The 17,876-nt window shown below is 31.3% G+C and overlaps 2 protein-coding genes and 2 non-coding genes across 4 annotated transcripts; 2 read left to right on the top strand and 2 right to left on the bottom strand.

The window, feature by feature from the left end:
- Window positions 1–6,441: 6,441 nt before the first annotated feature.
- On the bottom strand, window positions 6,442–9,518 carry LOC133800621 (protein NRT1/ PTR FAMILY 5.5-like). Its single transcript, XM_062238622.1, has 4 exons — window positions 9,430–9,518; window positions 9,090–9,307; window positions 7,842–8,302; window positions 6,442–7,617 (listed from the first exon to the last, which is right to left on the bottom strand). Exons 1-4 carry the CDS (start codon window positions 9,452–9,454, stop codon window positions 6,642–6,644), a joined length of 1,680 nt encoding a protein of 559 aa, XP_062094606.1. The 5' UTR covers window positions 9,455–9,518; the 3' UTR covers window positions 6,442–6,641.
- Window positions 9,519–10,713: 1,195 nt separating this feature from the next.
- On the top strand, window positions 10,714–10,784 carry TRNAG-GCC (transfer RNA glycine (anticodon GCC)). Its single transcript has one exon. It is a non-coding gene; the product is annotated as a tRNA-Gly (tRNA).
- Window positions 10,785–10,787: 3 nt separating this feature from the next.
- On the top strand, window positions 10,788–10,871 carry LOC133803071 (small nucleolar RNA snoR114). Its single transcript, XR_009877802.1, has one exon. It is a non-coding gene; the product is annotated as a small nucleolar RNA snoR114 (small nucleolar RNA).
- A 1,244-nt stretch (window positions 10,872–12,115) lies between these two features.
- Window positions 12,116–13,237, bottom strand: LOC133799302 (F-box protein CPR1-like). Its single transcript, XM_062237321.1, has one exon. It carries the CDS (start codon window positions 13,235–13,237, stop codon window positions 12,116–12,118), a length of 1,122 nt encoding a protein of 373 aa, XP_062093305.1.
- Window positions 13,238–17,876: the final 4,639 nt, after the last annotated feature.

Here is a 17,876-nt window from a genome sequence, read left to right as displayed (position 1 = left end):
CATAAGCCCTCTATAGGCTTAGGGTCATACATCAGATATCCCCTAGAATCGGGATATTTTATTATATTTATTACATTTAAATTACAAAAAACATTCAAAATGTAACAAAACCCCCCATTTGCGGGAAGAATGAGAGATTCCCGCGTATCTTGTTGAAGCTGTTTCTGGGAATCTTGACTTAGTCCTCCTCAAGCTAGTTGATCCACCTCACCTCCACTCTGGTCGATCATACACATGCTGGTCGGACATACACTTGCTGGTAGGACATGCAAGTGCTGGACATGCACTTCTCTCCTCTAACATGACACTCTCCTCTAGCATGTCATTTCTTTATTTGGACAACCATGCACTGGTTGGACATATGCGTAAAGACCAAATTCTTGGTCTCTCCTTGGACCACATCCTTGGGGTCTCCTAGGACCACTCTCTTGGGGTCTCCTAGGACCACTCTCTTGATTCTCCTTGGACCAAAGTCCCTTGGCTCTCCTCAGACCACATCCTTGGGATCTCCTAGGATGCACTCTCCTTAGCTCTCTTCTTAGCTCTCCTAGGATGCACTCTCCTTAGCTCTCCTAGGACCACCCCCTTGGGGTCTCCTCGGACCACACCCTCGGGATCTCCTAGGATGCACTTAGCTTGGTTATGACATCTTTCAAGCAGTCCAAACTCTTCACCAGTCTACCGGGTCACTTTATCACAACTCTGAGGAGTCAATGTATTTATTGACTATTAATCTGTCTTTTACTGACCATGCACTTCCACTTGTCACCTTTATTGCCACGTTATTAATCTCCAATTTTTGGGGATAACAGTTAGAAAATCTCTCTCTCTTCCCGATAGCCTACTTTACCGTTCGAAGCTTTCTTAAGGGAATTTCGAGTTCTAGGAGTCGGAATCAAGCGAGGATCGAGGGATAGCGAACCTCGGAAAGATTAGAAGCTTCTTAATCGAAGGATTTGACAGAAAACAACCCAATCAAAGGTAATCTAAGTTTGAAGTTTTGAGTTTCTAAAGTTTTTAAGCTTAGAATTGGACTTTGTAAATTGTTGAGTTTTTGGTTGGTTTGAACCTTGGGTTTTGAGGGTTATGGAGCTTTGGGAAGCTTGGGAACTTTGTTTTGATGATTGGGGAATGTTTGGGTATGATTTTGAAAGCTTTGAGAAGTTAAAAACACGTTTGGGAATGTCCCAGGGTTGGGGGCCGCGGCCCTAGCTCGATGAAGCAGGGTGCCCCATTTTCTGTTCTTGCTGGGCGCCGCGGCCCTTGGTGTTGGGCGCCGTGATGCTTGCTTCAGGAAATTCTGGGGGCCACGACCCAAGGTGCCAAGGCCGCAGCCCTTGCCCTGTTTTCACCCTATTGGCTCGTTTTGACCCCGGGAACTTAGCTATAGGCCTCGGGAGTGTTCCTACTACTTGGATTAGTTTGGATTGATGTCCCAGAGGCTAGATTTTTGTTTGGTAACCTATGTTGATCATTTTTTTATTGATGGTGTCCCATATTTGGTTATGACTAGGTGACTGCTAAGGGCTTAAAGGTTGATCGTTCTCAAGGGTCGTTCTTATATTGGTTCTAGCTCGAATCTGAGGTAAGAAAACTGCACCCTGTGTATATGTGACATGCATGGCTATTATTGGTGCATGTTGGATTGCTAAATATAATGCATATGATGCACGAGAAACATGTGATTAGGACATGCTTTATATATTCAGTATGATATTGTTCAGAGCTTGAGCCTCTGTGTTTGTGCATAGTCCTAATTGTACTAGAACATGTTAAGTAAGCATGCTGAATACCTTGTTTATGGATATTGGATATGTGATATATGTTTGGTGGCATGGCTTACTTGTGTGTGGCATTGACTTATTAGCCAGAATCGGCAATGGTGTTAGATCCATGTGTGAAGCTGTGATTTACTAGTCAAGTTCACAATGGGTTGAACACTGGTCGTGTTTTACTGACCTAAGAGTCAGAAATGGCATAGCGTCATGAACGCCGAGCCAAATGAAGATTAGATCTAATCGATATCAGCAAAGAATGACTCATATAGGGTATTAACGCTGGACCGACCCTAAGGTCGATGAACTTATAAGCGCTTGGCTAGTCTGAGACTAGTTATTCAGAGCCAGGGCATATGGCCCGGTGACTGTTTATCACATGGCTAGGGAACGATGTTCCAAGGTTATGACTGTAAGTCATGGGGAAGGTTATGTTGGTGACTATTCACCATGCACCTATCCTGTTCAAACTTATGAAGGTTCCCTTATTAGTTAAGCTCGAGTGACCCTAACGTCACATGGCTAGAGGGGGATGTACCCACGTTTGTGACTGTTGCGACTGTCACCTATTTGTTTGGACTGAGAGTCCTGGATGATTATTACGATCATTACTGATATTATACCATGCTTTATTGTGTTTTCTTGCTGGGCTTCGGCTCATGGGTGCTATGTGGTGCAGGTAAAGGCAAAAGAAAGCTGGACCATCCTTGAGTTGGAGAGCTTAGGTGATGAGGTGTACATATGCAGCTACTCATCCACCATGGCCGGGGGTTGAGAAAGAACTAGAGTTAATCCCTGTTGTGTCGCATAGAACCGCCTGTTGTAAATATTTTCTTGTAGTAGACTCTGAAATTATAATTTTGGGATCCCAATATATATATTATACGTTCTAATGAAACGTTACATCTTATCCAAAAAATTTAATCCCTAAATCGTTAATCATACTTAGTACACGATTTTGGCCAAATGACTCGATTAGCGAGTTTAGCACTGTTTACAAGGCACACCGTAACGGTCCCTGGAGTTTAGGGCGTTACACTATATCTACTTGTTAATCTATGTGGATGACATGCTTATAGTATGTAAACACAGATCATAAATGGAAAGGCTAAAGGAGATGCTAAGTCAAGAATTTGATATGAAGCAATTGGGGGCAGCTGTCAAGATTTTGGGAATAGAGATATCTAGAGACAGAAATGAGGGCATGCTGAGATTGTCTCAAGAAGGATATGTCAAGAAGGTAGTGGAAATGTTTGATCAAAAGGAAGCTAGATCTGTCAACACTCTCATTAGAGCCCACTTCAAGCTCAAGTCTCTTACAGAAGAAGAAGAAGAATTGTCTTTTGAAGAAGAAAATATGAAGGGAGCTCCTTATGCTAATGTTGTTGGTAGCATTATGTATGCTATGGTATTAACAAGGCTAGATTTAGCATATGGAATTGGTTTGGTTAGTAGGTTTATAAGCAAACCAAGCTTGGAACATTGGCAAACTATGAAATGGTTACTAAGGTACATGAAGGGTACTGCAAATCTACAGATTTTGTACACAAAGTCAGGCAAGAATGAATGTGAAGTTATGGGGTATTGTGACTCAGATTTTGCTGGAGATTATGATAAAAAAAGATCTTTATCTGGGTATGTTTTCACTGTTGGAGGGAATGTTGTAAGCTGGAAGTCTAATTTACAACATGTTGTGGCTCTCTCCTCGACTAAAGCAGAATACATAGCTCTCACAGAAGTAGTTAAAGAAGCTCTTTGGTTAAAAGGGAAGATGAGTGAGCTAGGATTTAGACAAGATCATGTGATTGTACATTGTGATTCACAAAGGGCAATACATTTGTCTAAGAATACTGTGTTTCATGAAAGAACGAAACACATAGATGTTAAGCTCCATTTTCTCAGGGATATTATCTCAAAACAACTTGTCAAGATTGTAAAGATATCCACTGAGATCAACCCAACTAATATGTTGACTAAGGTCATACCCGTGAGCAAGTTCACTTCAGCCTTGAACTTGCTTGGCGTTACAATCATGATGGGAATCCCTTAGAGCTAAAGCTAAGGCAGCGTTGTCTAATCCACTGAATCATGTTTCAGAATAAGAAGTCAAGGTGGATAATTGTGAAGATTGTGACTTCTTTCCTCAACCAATCAAAAGACACTACTACAAAAACACCTTTTTAGGACACTCACATAAATGCGAGTCCTAAAAAAGTCTCTTGGACCTTGTAGGACTCGCGTTGCGAGTCCTTAAAGAATTTGTTTTAGGACTCGCGGAGCGAGTCCTAAAAACTATGTGTGTCCTAAAAGTTTGAGTTTTTTTTAAACAAACACCTCTTTGACTTTTTAGGACTCGTAACGCGAGTCCTAAAAACTTATGTGTATCATAAAATTTTGAATTTTAAAAAACTGGAGTTTTTTAGGACTCGCATTGCGAGTCCTAAAAACATTCTTCGCGAGTCTTAAAAACTTATGTGTATCATAAAATTTTGAATTTTGAAAAATTTTGAATTCCCTCCAATTTTTTTAAACAAAAGTTTTATTATTATATATTAAAAAAAAAACCAAAAAAATCACACAACCCACATTTTCACTCTCTCTCCCAAAGTTCCTTCTCTCTCTCCCTCTCTCCCGAAGTGCCACCGTCGAACGCCGCCGTCCCACCTCCGACCACCGCCACGCGCTGTACCAATGGAAGCGCCGTCCCCCGAAACCCCCGACCCCCGGAGATGGCGACCTCACGCGCGGCCTAAGGCCCTCAACGGAGCACTTGAAGTTCGGTCGTTCATGGGTTTCTCCCAAAATTATCGAGCATATTCCGGCCACCTCAAGCCACCACGAGCTAAACCACCACCACCACCACCACCATAATCCTTGCTTCTTGGGCTTTAAAACCCAATAGTTTGTTTTCCGAACCACCACCTTTTAATGGTGGCACCGCCACCGTCACCGGAGCCCCGCCGCCGGATTCAAAACCCACAAATTAATTTTTTAAAAATAAAAAATAAAACTTTTCAGGACTCGCAATGTGAGTCCTTAAAAAACATTCTTTTCGAGTCCTAAAAAACATTCTTTTAGGACTCGCATTGTTTTGCGAGTCCTAAAAAACCCCAATTTTTTAAGGCTCTCAAATAGAGGACTCGCGCCCCGTGAGTCCTAAAAAGTCTTTTTTGTAGTAGTGAGATTAGTAAAATGACAGCTCACAGTAGTCTGCTATTTTCAGTTGCATTTACGTTTTCTCCATATGCATCTGCGTGGACACCAGTAATTCGTAAAAGAATAACTAATTGTTGTTAGTTACAATTAGTTTATTTTTTTGTCTCTTAAGTTCTTGTTTCTCGACCCTATATATAGTTTTAGGCATGATCAACCTAAGTGAATTCAATTTCTGAGAGTTTTGGCTGAGAGTAAGAACTGTATTGTAGTACTCAAGTGATAGATTGTTTCAAGAGAAATTGAATGAGTGCTCTTGTAATCTTGAGAGCTTGGAGGGTGTAACCTAGTTTCAGATATAGTGGATTTGTCTTTGGCATTGCTGCCTAGCCTTGGATGTAGAATCAACTAAATTGATTGTATCCGAACCAAGTATTCTTGGTGTTCTTCCTTTTGTGTTTTACTTTTGATTATTTTGTGTTTGTTTAATTGTCTATACTTGTTCTTCTTTTATTGCTATTCTTTGTGCACTGTATTGGTTGTGTTGTGCAGGTCCTAATCCCCAACACATATCATATCAAATTTTTATCTTGTGGTCTTCATTCTTTGTTTAGGATTTGTTCAATCCACAATGTGAACAAATTTGCATTGTAAAAATATCTCTTGATGAAACACACACCATTAATTTTAAGATAAAGTACACCTTTATAGAAACTCAAGGCTAATATTTAAATTGAAATTAAGAATACTTCCTACTCTACTGTTGTTTGTTTTTTTTTTTTTTTTTGGGTAGGATAGAGGGCTATAATAACACTCTTCATATGTTGACATTATTAGAGACTAATAATTATCTGGTATTAATATTATAAATCATAAACATGCATACCTCAATTTTTCATATATATATATATAACTAATGTATCTCCTTCAGAATTTTTTTTTCCATAATGGCCATGAACAGTTGCTCCTGGAGTGGCTAAATAGGGCTTCGTCAATCTTATTACTATAGAGTCAATTTGAACAATTATAACTTGACCCGATTTTAGGTGTGGTCCATGTTTGACTATACATACATTTTCACAAAAAATCCGCCCAATGCTAATTATTGTGGATTTTTTTTTATAATAATGATAATAATTATTATAAAAAAAATGCCAATTCAAGTTTATAGAGTTCTCAACATGTGAATTTCTTGAACAATTTGAGTATGTACTTTAATGTCTAATTTCATTAAATGTAGTGAAAGTTGTAGCAAAAGTCATATATATTGTAGAGTTGAATTGACATACCAAAATTACAAAATTTTGAGTACTTTTTATGCTTTTGTATCTTCATTAAAGATGAAAAAAAGATATATATGTAGCAAAACAGAAGAAGATGAAGAAATTCACAGTACTAATTTATAACCATGGTCTAATAATCTAATGGTTATTTAGATTTAATCTTGAAAAAAATACAAACATCATTAATTAATACTTATTCTTACATATATAGAATTTTGCACCATATTTATTATTTTCAACTAATACATAAAGATATAAAATGTTATGCTGAATTAATTACAATAAGTTGGTATGGCTTGAATTAAAACAAAACAAAATATATATATATATCACAAGTTGCATAATAGAAACTCTCACAACTAAGACATGGATATGGATCATACAATATCAAACTGAAAAGGCAATTAGTTTTTTTATTTTGGGCTGCAAACTATGTTGCTAGTTGTTCTGCCCTATAATTATTTTTCCTTGGATCACCAGAGTTTGAACAGCAACAGCAGCAACATGAGAAACAACAGCAATCGGGAACTTTTTCTGGCAAACATTTGAGAAAAATACAACATTTCCTGGCCAACTTTGCCAAAGAGTGACACAAATCTTCTTTTTCTTTTTCATTTGATGACCTTGGTGGTGTTGCTGACTTCTCTTTAGGACGACATAGAATTGACACAAGCAAGTACCAAACTATATTGATAGTTATCCACACACTTAGAAGCCAATAATATTTATCCAAACGACTAGTGTTTATAGTTTTGTCAAACCAACTTGTGCCGTTTTTTGCAGTATACTTTGATACTAAATAAACTAACAAGACACTACCAATGTTCCCTAAACCAAATACACCAACTGTTGAATCAACCATGTATGGCTCCAGGCTCTGTGGGGTTTGGTGATCCTTAAAGAACCTCTCAATGCTTTCAAATGCCAACCCATACAACCCTCCAAGAAGAAAAAATTGTGGAACAAGGTAGAGCATATGCATCTCAACCGGTGATTCTCCTTTAGTCATCTCAATTCTCTTACTCTCAACTCCACCAGCAATTACACAACATAGTAAGGCGCACAACAACGATAACACCATTCCAATGCGGTTGAGCGCCTTTTTTAAGCTTGTGCAACAAGAAGGAACACAGGAATCTACAGTCTCAAAATATAATTTTGGTAACAAATAGTTACCGAGTTTGTACATACTTAGGAGTAAGACATAAGGTACCTTGAAAAATCCTATTTTTTGATTCATTGAGTATGCTTGCTCAAGGAAATAAGTATTTCCCAAGGAAGATATCAACCCTAACAAGCATATTGGAAATAATGAAATGATGAATTTGGTTGCATCTATCCTCGAAATTGTGTCATTGTTCTGCTCCGATTCTTGGGTTTTCTTAAAAAAGCAGCAACACAATAATCTGTTCCATATGAAAGATGCAAAAAACCATGACTTTGTCCCTAAAAATAATATCCTCTCTAGTGTATATGAATCCTAACACCACCTAATGCAACATTTTTTTTATTATTTAAATTTAATATCGAGTCTCACATATTTTAATTTATAACATTAAACATATAATACTACATCAAGTGGTGTTTGAAAAAATAATAAATTATGTATGTATTAAGAGTCGAATAATACCTTAAGGGGCAGAACGCAATATTTTTGCAAAAGTCAAGCACGGCATTCATGAGATTAACAATTTTAATGAGGAGCTTGAGGACTATGTTGCAGAGTTTGGTGAAGAGACCTGTACTTTCTCGGCCATATGAACGAAAGCCAGTCAAGAAAATTAGGGTTGCCACTGCCATACACAATGCTGGGATTTCAAATCTTGTTGACCATTGCTTCATTAAGTAAGATATTGTCAATCCAAGTATATTTATAAGGAATGTAACTCCAATACGCATGGACTTGTGCTTGACTATATCAACAACACCATGTATTTCATCATCGATGAGCTTTTGTAATGAAATTACATAACCAGATTTAGCCACTGCTATGAGAGGTAATGAGGCATAGAACGATGTCATTTGCTTTTCTCTAACTTTTATGTCTTTATGTTTCTTTTCTAGGGATGAGAATAACAAAAGCCCTAATCCCTATTTTACAAAAAGGTTTACATCATTAGTAAATATATGATGAAATGTAAGACTACACAATAAATTCATTATTGAAATAATAGTGGAAGTTTTGTAATGAAAGGGCTTGTGTATATGTGTATGCAACAAAAATTCCCAATCTAACTAGAATTTTGCACTTAGATCCCCAACTTCAAAATTTTGGTATTTAGATCCCAACCTCCCACCCAACTAGCTTGCAATGTTTCTTTTCAAGTTTCTTCTAATTAAGCTCTTAGCCTACACCCATAAATATATAGGAGAATTCTCTTATAGGGGCTTCACTTTAAGCCTTACTGGTAGGACTCTCAATGTTCTCGACCCGTGAATAGTTTTCGGCGCGATTTTTTTTATGACCGTGTATATTGTAGCTATTTAGAGCATCCTGCAAATTTTCAGAAAATTCTGAATAGTTTACAGTATCGAAAACTAGGTTCAAACATGTTGTTGCACGCGTGACTAATTTTGTTTATACGCGTAGAAAACAACATGTTTGAACCTAGTTTTCAGTACTGTAAACTATTCGGAATTTTCTGAAAATTTGCATCATGCTCTAAATAGCTACAATATACATGATTATAAAAAAAATCGCACCGAAAACTGTTCGCAGATCGAGAAACACTGAGAGCCCTACCGATAGGGCTTAAAGTGAAAGAATTGTCCTAAATATATACATATATATAATTTATAATATAAATCAAATCCCAACAAAAAAAAAACAACAAAGAAGGAGAAGAAGATAGTATAGAGTAGCAAATGGGTGACTTACAAGACTGTAGGCTAAGTTGGGAATGAAAACCATCCAACGGTCAGGAATCGATTTACAATTTCTGAAAAATCTGATTGGAATGGGGAGTATGGCAGTGAAGCCCCAAAAGACATTGACAATGGCAGCTGCATGCCTGAAGTTGAACTCCCACCACTTGGTCAAGTATGCCATCACCAGAAATAACCCATAGTCTGCTAATGTGTCCGACCATCCTAGCACTGCATGTACATAATCATCATCATCATCATTAGTACTTACTAATTCATCATAATTAATATAACTATATATATAATTCAATAGGGATTAAGCTATATAATAAATAAGAAGTTAAGATTATTACCATCTATTCTCACAGGAGATCCCATTACCAAATCCCAAGTTTTGTTTTTTGTTTTTTGTTTTTTTTGGTATACAAAGAAACTCAAGGACCTGTATAGCTTTATTTATACCAAATAACTTAATAATAATAATTTTTTCTTAAAGTTCATGAGTATTGGTTCTGTTAAAGTGTTTTCTTGTTATATGTTTTAGTATTCCACAAGTAAAGTATATATTATTCGTACGTACTTGCGTTGCATGCATGCTGATGCAAGCACGCTGATCCAAGTGATATATATATATAATTACTATTTTGATTCCATATTCTTTAGTTATAATATTATATATATATACATATATATATGATTAGATATTATATGTGCGGGACTCTTATCCAATTTGGTAGACTTTGTTCACACTTCACTTCACATTCACTTCACTCTTTTTTCTTAATTAAATTTCTTATACGTACAATATTGAATCAATCAAAGCATATATACCAACACTTTTTTGTTTTGACTATTATTCTAAGCCAATAAAGCAAAACATAAAACATAAGAGTGCTTTAAAAAAAAACTTTAATATAAGAAAATTTAATTTACACTGAAGACGACTATATGAACGATAATTTTAATTATAATCGTTTATTGTGAGCGATTATTATAGTTGATCAGTATATATATAAAATCTATGAAATTAATTGCTAATTTAAAAGTTTTATTTTGGTACTTAATAGATTACTATATGGATATTTACATACCTGCCACTAATAAGTTATTATTACTGGCAGACAGTAGAGGTGGTAGAGACAGCCGCTAATACCTATCATCATTAAAAATTGAAGACTTTTGTCATTTACTGTAATTAATATCACTTTTGAAGGGTAAAAAAAAACTCCACTGTAGACTTAACAGTAATATGTGTCAACGTGAATAGTTCACACTTCCTCTTCTTTATACATATATAATAATATAGTGTTATCATTATTAAGGGTGATGATATATATTAATTTGAAAGTGATAAAGGTTACATCAATCAATAATCTTGAGATTTAGATTTCTAAATGAAGTTGAGCCATTCAATACAATACATGATAATGGTAATAATTACCAAATTTATCTTAATCTTTGATTAGTGAAAATAAACAAATAACAACTTTGCTGTATAATGTTGTCTTTCAAATTGACTGATTTTCAATCAATGGCCAATGAAAATAATGGATGGTCAAACAAATTGTGAAGTCTAATTATGATCATACTTAAAACAATACTTAGTAGTAAAGTAATGGTTGAAGAATTCTCAAAGAGCACCAGTGGTCTAGTGGTAGAATAGTACCCTGCCACGGTACAGACCCGGGTTCGATTCCCGGCTGGTGCACTATGGCTGTGATGAATCTGCGCTTATGTGTTGGAGGGGTCCAACGCCTTCATCTGAATTAAGATGAAAACATGCGCATCTGAGCTTTAAATTTATATTTTTATGATTTTTTTTTTTAAAAAACATATATAATATGATAATTTTTTAATAAAAATTATTGTTATTATTATTATAATATTTGAATTCAAATTAGTATAATTAGTGAAAAATCAGGTAGATAAGACCATTTTCAAGTTTGTTATAAATATATATCTCTATATCAGGCGTGTGTCTAATAGATTATTAATTTAACGGATTTTTTTAATATTTTTGTATAATTTTTCTCATAAATAAATATTTTGATATTTAAGAGAATATTTTAAATTTAATTGCAGATTAGAAATATGGCATAAACTTAAATAAATAAATAATTTCACAAATTAAAATAAAATATTTTAAAACGATAGTCATTTAAAAATAATAAATAAATACATTCATATTTTTGTAACTTAAATAAAATTATATTAAACATTATATTTTGGAAACATAACTTAAATTTAAATAAATAAATAATTAAACACAAATTAAAATAAGATAGTTTTGAGATATTTTAAAATGATATATCTCAAAAATATCCTATTTTTGACTATTTTACCAACCAAATCTTTTGATCATCTAATTAAGAGAAGTACATACTAAAGCATTTTCTAGTTTATATTTTTCCAATTTCTTTTCATTACATCCTGACCATTCTGTGAAATTTTTGATCCATTTAATCGAGGCTGTTGGACATAAAATCATTGTTTCACTCAAATTTACATGTATAGATCATGTTGTATATGGCTCTAAATCTCATATTATGTCTTGTTTTTATTTTGACAGAGTTAATAGTGGCAAATATATAATATCAACGAGGGTTTATATCTTTTTAGATTTAACAAATTATTTTTTGGACCTTATTATAGTTCAAATAGGTCCCTAAACAACAAAAAACTGAGTATATCACTACAGTTCTTAGGTAGAATAATTATATTTTTATTCTGAGTTGTTAGTTTGACGAATTATTTGTGATTTTAGTTCAAAAAACTTTGATCAAAATCGGGTTTAGGGGTCTATTATTTGAACTATTTTAGAAAACACAAGATCCAAAAAAGTAATGAGACAAAACACAGGTTCTAAAAAAGTATAAACCCTATCAATAATAATAATTAATGAAACCAACAAAAAAGAGCAATACAATATTAACTACAAAGCCTCATGTTAATTTACAAAAAATTAGAACTTATAGTTCAAACTCAAAACCAATAATAATTATCAAAGCAACCTTCTTTTACCAACCAAATCTTTTGATCTTAACTAAGTGGAACAAGACTTTCTCTATAACTAAAGTTGTGTTTTTTGAGAATAGGATGTAACATGAAGTTCTCGAACAAAGAGTGTTTAGTAGAGAAGATATCCAATTCACCATCCCAACTTTGAAAAGGCCAATAATCATCGTCTTTGATTCCCTCCCTAACATACTGATCTACTGTAAGAATATAAAGACCAGAGAGCTCCATGGAAAAACAGTACTGCTTAGTCCAACATTTCTCAACACCATCTTCTCTCATCACCCACACCACAACCTTATTATCATTAGAAAAACGCCCATGATTAATAGTCACAGAAAGACAATCTCTGAACACAGAACAACGAGAAACACCTCTATAAATCCGGTCATCATTATTGTTATTATTATCACTTTTCGGAAGATCAATATCCTGGAATTCTTCACTAGTAAGATCAAACATAATGATGAACATCTTATACGAAAACCCTAATCTAAATCCAGTCCAATAAAGTGCTTTCTTTGTCACAGCTCTACTCCAATGATCATGCAAAAACCTTACTCTTTTCATAACACTAGTGCCGTGGCTCGTCATGGGGACACGTCTCCAAGTGTTGGCTCTCAAAGTTAGTATCTCGGTTTTCTCGAGTGTAACCCTAATCAACTTGTAGTCATTGACTTTTGAGTCAAAGGCAAACCCATAAGAAGGATAAGATTTAGATCCCAATGAGGCTTTGTTTGGAGGTTCCTTTATCAACACCTTGGATTGTTTAGTGGCTGGGTTTATGACCTTGAAAGTAGTTGCTTCACATTCATTGATGGCCACACACAACAATCCATCGCACACACCAAGAAAGCTAGCGTTTTCTAAGGTCTGGGTTAGATTTGAAGCCACTCTCATGGTGTGATGAGATAAGAAAGTCATGGAGAGTGATTTTACTGCTGGTTTGTTATTATTATAAGGAAATTTAGAAACAAGATACTTGTCATGATGAGTAGTAGAGTTATTGTTAAGGTGCATGGTGATGAAATAATGACTTTTTATGAGAGAGTACCATGATTTGCATACGCACTTGAATTGTAGGAGTGTCTTCACTGGTAGATGTGAGAGAATAATACTAATCGTATCTGTGTTGAGATATGGCATCATCAATATTGTTGTTTGCCCTACAAAAACATATATATATATATATATATTATAGATTACATTAATATTACTTGCTATATATATAAATATATATATAGAGAGAGAGAGAGAGAGAGAGAATTGAAAAAAATGCATACCATAGATGTTGAGTGAATTTGATCTATTGAGAATCTTAGGAGGCCTCTCCAACTCCAAGTTTTCTGATGAAGAAGAGAACATCATCACTTCTATAATAATGAAAATATAATTAATTCATCTTATATATATATAATATATATATATATATATATATATTGAGGTCTCCTATAATGCCATGACAAGTATTTAGATGAGTAAACTCGTAATGCCATGACTCGGCCTAGTTAGATGACTCGGTCTATCCATTGAGAAGAATGGGTACAATACAAATGATTGGAAAGCAAATGACTCCACAAACAAAAAATAAGGTATATAAAAAATAATTAAAATATCAAATAAACCTGAAAAAAAGGAGAAAAACAAGGGACACATTCAATGAGGCACATGGGTCTGTTAAATTAAAAAGCATAACCGAAAAAAATAAAATACACCAAGAATGCCATAAGCAAATGAATCACAACCTAAAGAATTTATATAAACGGATACAAAATAGCCCCGTACTCAAGCATTGCTCTATAAATATATCTCTTTTATTACAAAATATACATATTTTAAAATATTTTCAGGAGATTGCTATGATATAAATTTTTTTTTCAATGTGCTTTTATTTTTTATTATTATTATCATTATTATACGCTTTGCGTAATTTTTTTTATAAACAATCTAAATTATGTATATGGAAATTTATGTTTTGTGTAAGATTTATTTTGGACGATTACCCGTTTGAACCCTTTAGTTTTAAAAATTAACTTTTAGAACTCGTGTTTTATCAAAAGGTTAAATATAGGATTGGATATATCGATTATTTGAACATTGTATTTTGGCCGATTACCCATTTTGACTCTTTATTTTTATAATTTAACATTTGGACCATATATTTATTCAAAAGATTAAAAATTATTTATAAAAATTAAATTATATATAATTTATGTTTTTTGTAAATGTTCACATCATTTTGAACCTTGTATTTTAGCTTAACATTTGGACCATATATTTATTCAAAAGGTTAAAAATTATTTATAAAAATTAAATTATATATAATTTATGTTTTTTTGAAAGGGTTCACATCATTTTGAACCTTGTATTTTAGCCGATTACTCGTTAGAACTTTTATTTTTAAAAATTAACTTGTGGACCTCAAGTTTTGTCAAAATGTTAAAAATAGGAATAGATAGATCGGTTATCTGAACACAATACTTTGCCCGATTACTCGTTTTAACTCTTTTATTTTTAAAAACTAACCTTTGGACTATGTATTTATTCAAAGTGTTAAATTTTTTTTTTATAGAAAGTAAATTATATAAATATATATAATTTATGTTTTACTTAAGGGTTCACACCATTTTGAACTTTGTATTTTAGCCGATTACCCGTTTGGACCCTTTATTTTTTTAAAATTAACTCGTGGACCTTGTGTTTACTCATTTAGATAATTTATTGTTAAAAATTGATATTTGGATCTCGTATTTTGTCAACAGGTTATAAATAAAAATAGATAGATTATTTATTTATTTATTATTATATATAGATTACTCATAATATATAGATATAGATTAACATAATAGAGTATCTATGTTTTTTCCAAACTAACTATATATCACCACACCATATGATCTTTTATCCTGCTTCAAAATTTTTATTTTATAAGTATATTATGTAGTATATATTTGTATTTTTTTTATTATTTTATTTTTTGTTAGTTTATTAGGTATTTAATTCAAAAAATATCTAAAAAAAACGTTTAATGTAGGTTTTGTTTTATTTTATTATTTGTTTAGTTTATTAGGCATTTAATTAAAAAATAGGTTTATACTTTTTTGGACCCTGTGTTTTTCCCCATTACCTGTTTGGACCTTATGTTTTGACAAATTACTTTTTGGACCCTATGTTTTGTAAAATTGTTAAAATAGAACCCTAAACTCAATTTTGATGAAGAAAAAATTGAATATAACAACACAGTTTTTAAGCAGAATGATTTTATTTTTGTTCTGAATTATTAGTTTGGTAAATTATTTGTGATTTTAGTTGAGAAAACATTGGCCAAAATCAGGTTTAGAGTTCTATTTTAATCATTTTACAAAACATAGGGTCTAAAAAGTAATTTGTTAAAACACAGGGTCCAAATAGGTAATAGAAAAAAACACAGGGTCCAAAAAAGTATAAACCCTTAAAAAAAATATCTTATTTAAATATTTAAAAAAATAAAGTTTAAATAATTAATAATAAAAATGAATAAAAAAAATTAGATTAAAGGAGAAAATATAAAAAATAGTTTGGAGTAATTTTAGAGTGACACGTCATCTTCTTGAAACTCTCATTAATATATAGATTAAAAAAATATGTTATTTAAATATTTTAAAAAAATAAAGTTTAAATAATTAATAATAAAAATAAATAAAAAAATTAAATTTAAGGAGAAAATAGAAAAAATAGTTATTAATAATAAAAATGAATAAAAAAATTAGATTAAAGGAGAAAATAGAAAAAATAGTTTGGAGTAATTTTAGAGTGCCACATCATTTCCTTGAAGCTCTCCTTTATATATATATATATATATATATAGATGTGTAGATAACAGAAATTTTTAGTTTTAATGATTTTTTATTATTTTAATGTTAACTTTAGCAGAATATTTTTATATTTAAGATAATATTCTTATATTTAACAGTAGTTTGTAAATATTTAAACTTAAATAAAATAAATAATTAAAAAAATAAAAATAGAATATTTTTTAGATATTTTACGATGATAATTATTTAAAAATAATAAATAATTAAACAAATTAAAATACTATATTTTGAGATATTTTACAATAATAATTATTTAAAAATAATAAAATCATACTTTTTATAAGTTAAATAAAATTTAATTAAACTTAAACTCACTTATTAGAATAATATCATATTAAACATATAGTATAATCTATTGTCAATTAGCAACAAATTGTTTTTTTTTTTTAAAAACTAGCAAGAAACTTAAATTTAAAATCCACTTATAATATTTAATATTACATTAAACATATAATATATAATCTCTTGTTGTCACTCTCAAATTCAAAAATTATAACACACATAAACTTAAAGAAAAATAAATAATTATTTAATTAAAATAAGATATTTATTTAAAATTTATATGACATTAATATAAATTTAATAAAAATAATTAATAAATTTTATATATAAAACTAAGCAAACGTGCATATTGCACGTTATTTGTATCTAGTATAAATAATAAGTGTGTAGATAACAGAAATTCTTGTTTTTAACTGTTTTTTATTTTTTTTAATGTTAAGTTTAACGAAATATTCTTATATTTAACAGAATATTCTTATATTTAACGGTGGTTTGTAAATACTTAAAATAAAATAAAAAATTAAAATGAGATATTTTACACTGATAGTTATTTAAAAATAATAAATAATTAAACAAATTAAAATAGAATATTTTTTAGATTTTTTACATGATAATTATTTCAAAATAATAAATAATTAAACAAATTAAAATAAGATATTTTTTAGATATTTTACAATGATAATTATTTAAAAATAATAAAATCATTTTATAACTTAAATAAAATTGAATTAAACTTAAACTCACTTATTAGAATAATATCATATTAAACCTATAATATAATCTACTGTTAATTAATAACAAATTGTTTTTTTAAACTAGCAAGAAACTTAAATTTAAAATCCACCTATAATATTTAATATTACATTAAATATATAATCTCTTGTTGTTATTCTCAAATTCAAAAACTAGAACAAACATAAACTTAAACAAAAATAAATAAATTATTTAATTAAAATATGATATTTATTTGAAATTTATATGATATTAATATAAATTTAATAAAAATAGTTAATAAAATCTATAAATAAAACTAAACAACGGGTATATTATATATTACTTGTATCTAGTATATATATATATATAATAGATAGAAATTAATAAATAAAAATTGATGACACTACAACAAAATAGACATTTAATGGCTATATGGGGGAGACATTGTAGACATTTGATGTCTCCCCCTAGGGAAGACGTTGTTGCAGGGGCCATCTAAAGTGGCCCTATGACGTCTCCCATGGGGAGACTTTGTAGACATCCAACGTCTCCCCCTGGGAGACGTCATAGGGTGTACGTACACCCTATGACGTCTCCCAGGGGGAGACGTTGGATGTCTACAAAGTCTCCCCATGGGAGACGTCATAGGTTTTTGTATTTTTTTTTAAAAAAAATTAAATAATTATTTTCAGTATATATTAATTAATAGAATTAAATATATTAATTTTTTTTGAAATAGAATTAAATATATTAATTAAAAAATCTAAATTATATACAAATTTAAATTTTGAATTTTCATTAATAAAACCGAAATGTGTATATCTAATATGTTTTTGCTAGCTAAATATACAAAATTGTAATATTTGTTGTTAAACATACAAAATTAACAAATATTACACTAGCTAGCTAAACACATAGTAAGAAAGAAAAAGTAA

The sequence above is a fragment of the Humulus lupulus genome, chromosome 9, assembly GCF_963169125.1.
Source record: "Humulus lupulus chromosome 9, drHumLupu1.1, whole genome shotgun sequence".
Classification (NCBI taxonomy): domain Eukaryota; kingdom Viridiplantae; phylum Streptophyta; class Magnoliopsida; order Rosales; family Cannabaceae; genus Humulus; species Humulus lupulus.
The sequence above is the reverse complement of the archived record's forward strand: the minus strand, read 5'-3'. Positions and strand labels throughout refer to the sequence as shown.